At 36.7% G+C, this 12,271-nt stretch overlaps 1 protein-coding gene across 12 annotated transcripts in view; it reads right to left on the reverse strand.

Moving 5' to 3' along the window:
- LOC122634677 (dachshund homolog 2) overlaps positions 1-12,271 on the reverse strand; it is a 215,764-nt gene that overhangs the window by 116,345 nt on the left and 87,148 nt on the right. For 9 of the 12 annotated variants that reach the window (XR_006328449.1, XM_043823847.1, XM_043823848.1 and 6 more), the window contains one exon: positions 9,396-9,544. Coding sequence is in view for 11 of the 12 variants with exons in the window: in XM_043823847.1 (XP_043679782.1) it covers positions 9,396-9,544 (149 nt within the window). In the remaining variant the exon portion in view is untranslated. The remainder of the gene's footprint in view (positions 1-9,395; positions 9,545-12,271) is intronic. The other 3 variants (XM_043823841.1, XM_043823845.1, XM_043823846.1) reach the window with 1 other exon arrangement.

A 12,271-nucleotide genomic window follows, 5' to 3' on the forward strand; every position in this document is an offset into this window, starting at 1 on the left:
TCATATGGTTATATTCAATGTAAAAGTAGAGCCATGGATTTATACCTACTACACCACAAAATTATACATACACTCAACACACAAACACCGTCGGAGTTACGAACGTTTACGAAGATTTTACGACAGTGACCAGGTTTATGTCGTCTGATGCACCATATGAGCCTAACTGTTGAGCAATTTAAAAGCAACGTCTATCGTCAAGTTTTCTCTCTCTCTCTCTCTTTCTCTCTCTCTCGCTTTCTCCTTCTCTTTTTCTCCTTTTATCCACTTGGAAACTTTCGCTGGTGTGCAAAGTACTTATCAACCCTACGACGTGTTCTCCATGTTTTCCGTGTTTCTCGATACTTAAAAAAGATGGGGGAAGAAAGAGACATTGAAAGAGAAAGAAAGAGAAGGAAAGACAGAACATATGTAGCAAACATTGACCGTCGTTTTATGGAACGATCAAAACAGAAATGCGTTACAAACGTTGGATTTAAAAGCAGACACTCGATTCGAGTTCTACGTTCTTCCCTTCGTTCACCTTTCCCCGCTTCGAAATAAGTAACGACGAAGAGGTATGAGAACGTAGCAGGTGGGTTTCAGTGCATTCGAGCGAAATTAACGTGCAGGTCTGCAGAGAACTCTTCAAAAGAAACGAGAATTCTATATCCCCGAGATATCCGTGTTTCATTTACAAACCGCAAAGATTCTTATTCCTATATTTGATATTTGCATCGAAAAAAAAGAAAAGAAAGAAAAGTATAGAAAACAATAGAAAATTTCGCATAAATCTGATTAATTAAACAAATAAATAGAAAAACGATCATATCGAAAATAAAAAAAAAGGAACGCAGAGGAAAGTTTGCACAGGTCCGAACGAATAAATAAGAGTAAATGAAAAATAAAGAAAGAAAAAACGATTGATCCAACTCGAAAAAATATTCGACAATAATTGAAAAAAAGAAAAGAAAAAAGATGAACGAAGTGTCGCTTTTCATTAGCCTCGTACAATTTTCACCCCTTTTTTTTATTACCCTTAACTCTCCCTTCCACCGTTAACAACAGAACCCCATTCCCCTCCACACCTTTCCACTCGAATGTACGTAGGTAGTACGTACCTACGTCCCTATACACGCACACAAAGAGAAAGAGAGAAAGAGAGAGAGAGAGAGAGAGAGAGAGAGAGAGAGAGAATAGAAAAAAAAAAGAAAAAACAACAACAACAACAACAACAACAAAAAGGAAAGAGAAAAACGGAAAACAAAACCACAACGAAAAAAAAAAGAAAGAAAAAAAAGGAAAAAAAAAGTCTGCCCTATATCAACCCAAAGAGCCACTCTTTTCCTCTTTCCGCTCGTTTGTTGGTCACGAGGAGCCCTGCGCGAATTACAAAAATATTCCCGGCGCGGACAAAGCGGTCGGGCTCGTTGATTCGCGAGTTAATTGAGCGGCGCGGCACACGGCGGCCCGCTAACGAGTAAATTGTTGACTACCTACCACCAACTAACACCAACACCATCACCCTCCTTCCTCTCTTTCCTCCTCTCTCTCTCTCTCTCTCTCTCGCTCTCATCACTACACGACATACAATCAACCACCATCGTCGCAGAACATCATTCGTCGACTACCCATTCTCGCGATATTCCACGCTTATTTTTATTTTTTTGTTACCTCGATTAACTCTTAGCTTCCCTCTCCTGTCCGACCCCCTCTTCTCCCCTTCTTTCTCATCCCCCATTGCCTTCTCACTCTTCCATCTCACTCCATGGAATCCCAGGAAATTGCTATGGTCGCTCGTTTTCTTTCTCGTGTCGATTCCCCTTTTTCTATTCGTTCATTTTCTCTTCTCTTCTCTTTTCTTCTCTTCTCCTTTTTCTTCTTTACCTTTTCCTTTTCCTTTTCACTTTTTATTTTTCTTTCTCTTCTTTCTTTTTTCTCTCAATTTCTTCTTTCTTTTTTACGAGATCGTTTCGAAGATCGATTATTATTATATATGCTTGATCGTCCGATGGACGATGGATTACGCAGATATATTTCTTTGTTTTTGCTTTCCTCCGGGATAATCGACGAAATAAAGTTTAAAATGAAGAATTTTGTATCGCGTGTAGGGAAAAAAAGGATATGCTTGTGAAGGCAGACGTGTGTCGTAATTAAGTCGTACTAAAATTCCCTTCGTGAGCTTTGAAAGACGGCGCAGATTTTATGGCAGGCCTCGCGCAGCTTCGTACACACATTCACATAGACACACTAATTCTCTCTGTCTCTCTATCTCTTTCTCTCTCTCTCTCTCTCTCTCTGTCTCGGGCTCTGTCTCTATCTCTCTCACATCTTTGCACGTATCCAAGTACTCTATGTGCTCTTTTATGTTCAAGCAAAAGGCAATGGGTCGCGCATCTCGTTGCAAACGCGTTCGTCACGCACACGGACAACGTGCTTTGCATAACGACGATGACAGCTCGTCGAGAAAATACGAGATGAATTTTTGTTTCTTTACCAGAGTTGATGATCGATCAGTTCTGTAATTACCATTGATATTATCGAAAGGGATCAGATTCGAAGAGTTTGTAAAATCACGAAGAAGAAAAGGTAAAAAAAGAAAATCAAAAATTACCTTAAAAATAATATAATATTAATGTCTCGTAATTAGAAATAATACGATATTAATGATCATCACTTATCTAATAAGAATTTATCGGATGTAATTAGAGAAAATTCTAAGTCATTAATCAAGTTACTAAAAACGCATATATTTATTTGAACGAACAGAGAGATATGCGTATGTATTCGACGAACGTTTAAAGACCTATCATGCCATGAGACGAATGAATTTATTTAAAAAAAAAAATATTCGGATGAAGTGAAATCAAACGTTTAAATAAATTTTTTCTTTTCTTTTCGTGTTTTTTTTTTTTGTTTATTTTTTTTTTTTTAACTTTGTTGACCTCTCCGCATAAAATAGAGAGATGGTAAAAATAAAAGGTATGAAAAAAAAAAGAAAATGGAGAAACAAAATTAACAAAAAAATGACTCGCGGAGATGCTGCGATTCTCTCCCGAGCTGCTTGATTTACGGGCACGCGTTGTGGTAAAGCCGTAACTCTGTTACCAAAATGAAGAGGTTTAACAACACGCTCTCGTTTCTCTACGAACGATCGCACCTTCTTCTCCTTCTTTGCCTTCTATTCTTATTCTTCCTCTTCTTCTTCTTCTTCTTCCTCTCCTTTCTTCTTCTTCTCTTCTTGTTTCCTCTCGTAAAAAACAATCAAGTCGGACGCATCTAACGCAGAAGCCGCGATCATTAAAGACAAACCTTTGCGCAGGTATTTCTACGCATCGCCTGATACCGATCTCGAGGTCTGTTTAATCCCAAAGAAGAATGAAATTTTCCAAAATCTTGCCATTCATAAAAAAACAATTCATCTCCAAGCAGTCATCGCCATTTTAATAATCCTTCTATTAACAGTATGATGTTTCAAAATTTTGTGAGATCATATTTAAAGATTATACGATATACAAATCTATCTCTGCCTTTCTCTCTCTCTCTCTCTCTCTCTCTCTCTCTCTCTTTTTAACTAGAATAAATCTTGACCCGATTATCTTCCTACTCGCACGATCAACAAAATGTTAAAACAAAATTTCAAAGATTACATAACTAAAACGATTTACGAAAACTAAAAGGATTTACGTTATGAAAATGTATTTCCGATTATAACTCACGTTTCGTTAGTACATGCTAGTTGACAGGAGAAATGTTTAAAAGGGAAAAAATAAAAAAAAATAAAAACAACAACGATAAGGAAAAGAAAGAAAACGAAAGAAAAAGGAGCATGAAAGTAAAAATATTTCTCAACGTAAAATTGATCTCCTACTTTAGAACAATATCCCCTTGTATATCTTTTTCGCGTAGTCTCTCTTTGCGCGACATTATCGGCAGTTTTCGTTCCGCGGATTATTCCGCTTTCGCATCAAATCACCGAGCCGGTTTCGGTTTCGTCCCTCGGCACGCACGCGGTGTATAATTTCCGACCGCAGGGTGAAAATTCCACGTGCGGCCCTCAGTGGTTCTCGAAACTTGCTTCTCTCTCTCTCTCTCTCTCTCTCTCTCTTCTCTGCTATACACCTTCGCTATATCCGGAATCGTATCTCCTTTAATTCGCGGCTACGATAAGAACCCTTAACGAGTGAGAGAGAGAGAGATAGTAGGAAAATAGAAGGGGTAGAATCATCCTTTCTCTCACGAAGTAGTAGGTATCCTCGTTTCCCCAATTTGTTAATTACTTCGCGGATACCTGACCGTCTTTCGACCACAATTCCGTGGCTTCGACACGCACGTGCGAATTTTCCTCACTTAATCGTCCCTTCGTCCGTATTAACATCAACTAAAACCTCAGCGATTTTCCTTCAAACTCTTCTAATTACGAATAATTATAATAATTATAATAAGAGCTACGTCAGAGAAAGAAAGAGACAAAGAAAAAGAATTGAATAATTTTTGTAGAATATTTACATGTACGATATATATATATATATATATATATATATATATAGAAGATCTTTGATTTGAGAATACAACACTTATCGTTAATTAATCATTTAATTTCGTATATTTATAAAAAAAAAAAATAATAATAAAAAAGTAAAAAAGTAAAAGCTAATAATTTGCAAGAATCATTAAACTATTCGTTTTAACGATAATAAATTTAATGGTACGAAATAGCGAGGAAAAATAGATGTACGTAGGTAGGAGTTCGCGCGTATACGTGTGTGCGTGTACATGAAAAAAGAGAGGGGTACAATTTTTGTACGTTCGTCGTATCCTATCGACATGTAACAGCAACAACAGCAACAGCAGCAACAGCAGCAACAGTAGCAGTAGCAGCAACAACAGCACGCGTGATCGTGTCTCGTGAAAACTCTCGTGGCACGTAAAGAGCTTTCAGGTCGGGCCGACAAATGATATTGAAGCGATGTCGGCCGACTATTAGCTGGGTTTTATTGGTACACGAGCCGTGCACGTTGCCCGACCTACGACCGCCAACGGTTAATCAATGCTTTTATGAGCATTCGCTGACGGTAGTCGTATTCCTTGTGTTAGTGCCAATCCATGTGAACCACTCACACATTATACCATATTTAAACGTATACGTGTATTACTACCAAAATCTACCAGAGTTTAGATGAAATTAAAAACTGTTAAATCTACGTCGAATGTATGTAGTACGTAGGTGCCTACAATTTTCAATTACGATTACCAAAGTCAGAGGAAGAGAGAGAGTCTATACATTTTAATAAAATTGATTCGAAGGATTTCTTTTTTTTATATGTATGATCGTTGGATTTCCTTATATTGATGAAAGTGTACAGTAAAAAAAAAACGAGTAAAAATAAAAATAAAAATAAAAATAAAAATAAAAATAAAAATAAAAATAAAAATAAAAAACGAAGAAGATTCTTTACGATGTACTTCCTGTATATTAATTTATGACCTGTTTACGAATAATCGATAAAGACGCGCAGAAAAAAGATAATAAAGAAAGTAATGTGGTAGCCAACGACTATCTCGAAATTCCATAAAATTCAATGCAGAACAACGTTAACGAGGACGATAAAGATACTTCTTTGAGTCACGTTATCCGTCTTCTTATTCTCGACGATTCACCTGCTCTCACGTGTATAGCCAAGCTCATTATCGTTTTCTTACGCGTTATACTCTCTTTACAAGACGATGATCGCGTTCTCCTTCGACTAACTCGATCTCTCTCTCTCTCTCTCTCTCTCTCTTTATCCCTACCACTAACAATACGTAACATAGCTCTTAGTTCTACGTATAACCCTCGGGTTATAGTAGGCTATTTTCATCGTGGAAAAACGTCATCCTAGTGCATGGTATTGCATCCAAGCCTTTAGTTTTCAATCATTTTGTTCACATCGTTTTGAAATTTCGTTTACAGACCATCGCCAACTTATATGTATATTGGCTACCTTTTTAACAAGTTCCTACCTACTCCCTTCTCCTTCACCCCTTCTCCCTTCTCCAGATCTCCTGTTCCGCACCTCCATCACCACCACCACCACCACCTCCATCACCACCACCATCACCACCAACACCAACACCATCCCTTTCTACTCGACGCAACGAACACGCGCAGATGGCCGGATAATTTGCTTAGTTTACGCTTTAATATGTAACTCGGTATGCATTACCCCGGTGTAATGCGAATTACGCGAGGAGGCCAATTTGATTAATGATATTTCAGTAACCGGCGGGCGCTAAATAATTAACCGGAGCTTCCCGGCACGTATATACGAGCCGATATATCGGACTCGAAGAGTCCTATCGGCTTCCGTTCCTTCCTCGTTTGTTCGAGCACCATCGATAATTCCGTACGCAAAAAGAGAGGGAGAGAAAGAGGGGAGAGATAAACGAAAAAAAAAAAATATAGCGTTAGCGATTAACATTACGCAAGAAAGGAAATTATTAAGATAATAAGTATGAGTTAATATTTATAAAAAAAAATAATTATAATGAGAAACAAGATATATATATATATATATATATATATATATATATATATATATATATACAAAGAAAAAGAGAAAGAGAAAAAAAGATATTACTCGAATGTAAAATTTGAGAGGGTTGTTTCTAATATTTTATAGGGGGATGAAAAGGCTCTCATGGACACGCGGCTTTGGCCAAACATAGCTCTTCTTATCTCTCTCTCTCTTTCTCCCTCTCTCTTCTATCTATCTCTTGCCACCCTCATAATACTCAACGTTGGTTCTGGCCACGAGCTATTTATTTTTCTCATCGCTTTTAATTTCGTCGAGACAACATAGATGCGTATCGCCGTGCAACATCGACAGAACGATATATGTATATGTATAGTATATAATAGACGAGCATTTGTGACGGCCATTGTGCGGGCCGTCCCCCGAATGGATGTTACGCTCCTGGTATATCGGGATCGGATCTCGCTTGTTGAGTTTATTAATTGCGTTATGGGAAGTGCTGCTCGCGCGGCAAGCGAAATTGAAAAAAATTGCAATCCCCGATACCGTACACGATCCACTCGTTCTCTCTCTCTCTCTCTCTCTCTCTCTCTCTCTCTCTTTGTACCTATCTATCTATCTATCTATCTATCTATCTTTATCTCACTGCTATAGCCAACGTATCAGGATAACCCATCGCTTTTCTGGGTCGACTTTACACCTTCTCACAGCCCGATCATAGCCCATTTTCTACTAGCAGAATTTCACGAATTATTCGACGATTTCACTTTCGACTATTACATTGTTATCGATTGCTAAAGGTTTCTAATAAGGTCTATCAAATTGATTCATCCCTATCACGCATATATATATATATATATATATATATATATATATATGTATATTTCATACACGTAAAAGTCTAAAAAATTTTATTTACCCTATCTTACAATTAAATATTATACACGGTATGACATAATAAGGATCAACCACTTTGATCTTGCTGTTGACCAATTTCAAAAAAGATTAGAAATGACGTAGACAATCGAATCTGATCGGCTCGAAAGGAAAGATCGACTTGTTCGATGAACGAAATGAAGGGATAGGTTGTTAAAGGGGGTGGGGGAGGGGTGGTTCCAATCGTAAAACAATTATACAATTACCGCACGGCCGTAATTAATTGCCGGCCGTTTCAACGTTTACCCCGACGAGCTTGGTTGGCTGCAGGCACGGACCGCGAACGCCGCAGCATTAATTCATTAACGTTGCCCCGTGAAACGTATTTGCTCGTAAAATTGGTCGACGGGCATGTTCACGATTATTTGCTTAAACAATTTCCGAACTGCGTTCGCCTATCGGCTGCGTCTACCTATGCTAGCTTGCAAGCCGCGAGTTTAACGATTCCGTACCGTAGATATTACTAGAATAGATGTCGCATCGTGACTCGTCGAAGAGAACACCGAGGACACATAAACCGAAACGTAATGTCCGATTAATTTTCCAATTTCTCTGGGTGACATCATCCAAGAGAAAGAGTATTAACAACCAATCGAAACTGTATCTCTCTCTCTATCTTTCTATCTCTATCTCTCTATCTTTCTCTTTCTCTTTTACTCTCTCACTCGCTTCGTTAATTATAAAAATGATCTTTCGAATCGAACGTTCTATTGGGAATATTATTAAATGATCTATGTCACGATCTACGTTGATTCCTTTTTTATTTATTCATTTTTTTATTCGACGAAGATAGAGGAAGACTTTTCTTTTTTCTATTAAAAAATTATTCATTAATATAATGCGATATGAGCTTAATGATTAATTTCGTAGGAAGAAAATGAATATGGTTTATAATGGCGATTCTAATGTTTTATATATAATGGAATTTTATAATCATCGAATTACACCTTCGTAGTAAACGATCGTCGAATTCGGATGAGTCTCTTGGTTATAGAACAAAGTGTTCGCTTGTAAACGTCAACAAATGTAAAACGTAGAATCGCACTTAGGAAAGATATTACGTGGGTAAACAGCTGCGTAGAGTATAATATCAGTAGCGGTATTCCGATATATCGGCAAGCGCGTCCGCCGTCACCGCAGGCCGCAACACGAGGCTGCAGTTGCAGTTAATTTGCTCACTCCAAGTGTGTTTGATTCCCCTAATTAATTGATCGCTAGGGGTCACCGTTGGACCGCCGTGTACACGGATGGCAGTAATCAAGTGTATGCCCCTTGCAACCCAGAGTTACTTGCGTTTACGCCTACGCAAAGCGCACTTTACTTGTCCGTTTACGATCAGAACTATCAATCGTAAGTAAGTTTCACAAATATAAACTCTCGCAAACCCGATTAATGTGATTACATATACATACACACACACATATATATATATACATATTGTTTTTTACGAAAGAAAAAATAAGTGAGAGAGAAATTCGATTATTATTATCCTATAACCTAAGTTGAACATATCCTAAACTGCGTATATATATATATATATATATATATATATATATATATATATGAAATACGATATATCACATTAAAGTATTAACGCATCGATTGTCATATAGATAATAACGCAATATTTAAAACATTACTCTTAAAACGATAATAAAAAAATATTCAATGACTGTATCGACTTAGCAATTATATCCTTATATAAAAAAAAAAACATATATATATATATATCACGAAGAATTTTGAAATATATTCCCTCTGATTTCTGATCGAATGAGATTAAACAGAAACGTGAGATTAAACAAACAAAAGAAAGGAAAGAAAAAGAAAAACAAAAAAGATATCCTATTACTTAAACGATAATAAAAATGCAATAAAAACGAAAGGGATATTACGCGTTTTTATAGGCCAATTAAAGTCTTCCTCAAAGGAAGGAGCTAAATAGATGCTTGCGTAGAAGCTTACCTAGATGTCCGTTCTCATAGTAATCGCCGTTGTCCATCCTGTGCTTCTTCAAGGAATGCTGTGGATGATGACCGGCAGCAGCGGCTAGGTGACTTGCTGCGAGGCTCAAACCAACGGAAGCTCTCTTTGGGGGTCTTCCTGGCCTGGAGCTGTACAGTGGTAGAGAGTTACTGTGGTTAGAGACACCTGTTTTCGAGGTAACGTTCTTACCCCGACTGTCGCATTCAAACGACTTGTACGGTCGTCCTCTACTCAAGATGTATAAACAAAGAGAGAGAAGAGAGAGAGAGGGGGGGGAGAGAGAGAGAGAAAGAGAGAGAAAAAGAGAGATCAACTTCACGTAATATTCTTAGAAAAAAGGACAAACACAAGGTCGAAATAATAACAGAGATATGTACGTATTATTTCCAAGAAATATTTTCGTTTCGATCGATAAACACTTCTTTGCCTTTCGGTATTATTGATTGACGATTCTACGAAATTTTTAGAAAAAAGAAAGGACAAAGGCTAGGTCGTTGTTAGTATTAATTGAAATTTGTTCGTAGTATTATTAAGAAATATTTTCGTTTCGATGAATGTTATGATTGTTAATGTTTCTTTCTTCGATCGATAAAGTTTGTAGAAAAAAAGAAAAAAGATAAACACGAGGTTCTTCGAGATAGTAGTAGAAATGTGTACGTGTTATTTCTAAGAAATTTTATGAATAATTCTTTCTTTGTTAATCGTATGTACGATTGGATATAATATATATATATATATATATATATATATATATACATTTTCTTTTGCTTAAAATTTGCATCTCTCCAATTTGTATATACACACTATATATGATATATATACATATAAATAAGCCGTGAATCCACCCAGGAAAATCTTTGGTCTTTGCTTTCATTCGAATGGAGAAAATAAAAAAAATATAATATAATAATCGACAATGGTATTTCGCAAAGAAAAATGAGATTTTACCGATGATTTTCCAGCTGAGTTCATAGGGCCGTATCTGAACACAACAAATTTGACCGACCCCTCCGTTCGGAGATTACTTCGAATTTTACAGAAAAGAAACGAAAGAGAAAAGAAAGAAGAAAAGGAGAAAGAAAAAACGAAGAGAAAAAGAAAAAAAAGGAACGGGAGAAGAAGGAGGAGGAGAAGAAGAAGAGGGTGGAGGAGGGTGGAGGAGGGTGTAGGGGAGATATAGAAACAGAAGAATTCTCTCGAATGGGCTGTTGCGGATCCATCAAAGAAACATACCCGGGCCTTGTGTTTCGAGCCGAAAGATTCGAGAAAGTTAGCCGCTAATCTACAAGTAGATGATATCGTGCGAACGTTTCGAGAGCAGGCTTTTACGTGACTAAGGGAAAATGAAAAATCATTATGGAGAACTTCTAAAGAATTAACAATCCTAACGATTATCTTTCTACGTACCTACCTATATATATATATATATATATATATATATATATATATATATATATATATATGTATAATATTTTATTTGATTTTCGAAAATTAATCGAGCGAAAGTCGTCATTGCTACGAGACGCAAAGTAAAAGATCATATATTTTTATAATATATATTATTTATAAATAATTAAATCATATATATATAAATATAAATCTTATTAATAGATATATATATATGAACATATAACATTTAAAAAGCAAATGTCTAAATATCTTGTATCGTTTATTAATAAATAAATCTATATTCCAAAATTAAAATAGAAGTACTTGAACATACTTTATTACACCTGAATATAATTTATTAAACAAATAATACAAGATACTTGAAATATATTTTCTTCTTAATTTGTTTAAAGTATTCACGTGTAATAAAATATAATTCCAAAGAAGAAAGGAAGAATCCTAACAAATATCCTCGGTCACCACAAAAGGTATAAAAACCATGAGAAGAATAGTCGAAAGATTCATAGCGACGGTGGGAATTGAAAGGAAGAAAAGAAGATTCTCTTTTCTTGAAACAATCTATATGGTAGACGATGGTGATGGCAATGGTGATGGTGATGGCGATGGTGGATGATGGTGATGGTGGTGGCGGTGGTGCCCCGTGCGGTTAGCAGGGACGTTCATTTTTCATATGAGGCAGGCGCCAGAGAGGCAGACACACCACACGCGTTCACGAGATATACGTCTCTACAAAGTCTCCGCGTAACGTACACAAAGCGAGATCTTTTGCTTTAGCTAGCGAGAAAATATCTTGAACTCGTTGCTGCTTACCCTCTACACTCTCGTGGACCTTTATTTGCTCTCGATATAGCACCTATGACGGGAGATGCATCGACCGGTTCTCAACTAATTTCTTTTTCTTACATTTTATTCCATTATGAATTCCTCCTTTTTTCTTTTCTTTTTTCTTTCTTTTAACAAAAAGACACTCGAAGCATATATCGATATAATCGGAAATATATCGAATAGGATTCTACTGTACGACGTCGATAAGACTCGATATTAAAAAGATAAAAAAAAAAGGAAACGCACAAATCGATTCTCACGATTAACCCGTTTAAAAAAAAATTCGATGTTATCGAAAGGGATTAGAATTATTGTCTATATAGAATAATAAAGATTGGTACGAGTTGAGAGTCGCTGTTTGGTAAGCGAGCAATCTCATAGTAGTCAAGACAGATTTGTAAATCTAATTTTTCATCCCGTCTTTCTGCCAGCCCTCTCACTTTGCCCAGAGTCTTCCTCATCCTCCCTATCTCTTTCTTTCTCTCTTCCCTAACACACACATACACACATACTCAAACATATACTCTTTCGCACTCACTCATTCTCCTCCTCCTCCTCCTCCCTCCTCCTCTTCTTCTTCTTCTTCTTCTTCTTTTCCTCTCTCTCTCTCTTCTCCCGAC

This window comes from Vespula pensylvanica, chromosome 15 (genome assembly GCF_014466175.1).
Source record: "Vespula pensylvanica isolate Volc-1 chromosome 15, ASM1446617v1, whole genome shotgun sequence".
Lineage (NCBI taxonomy): Eukaryota > Metazoa > Arthropoda > Insecta > Hymenoptera > Vespidae > Vespula > Vespula pensylvanica.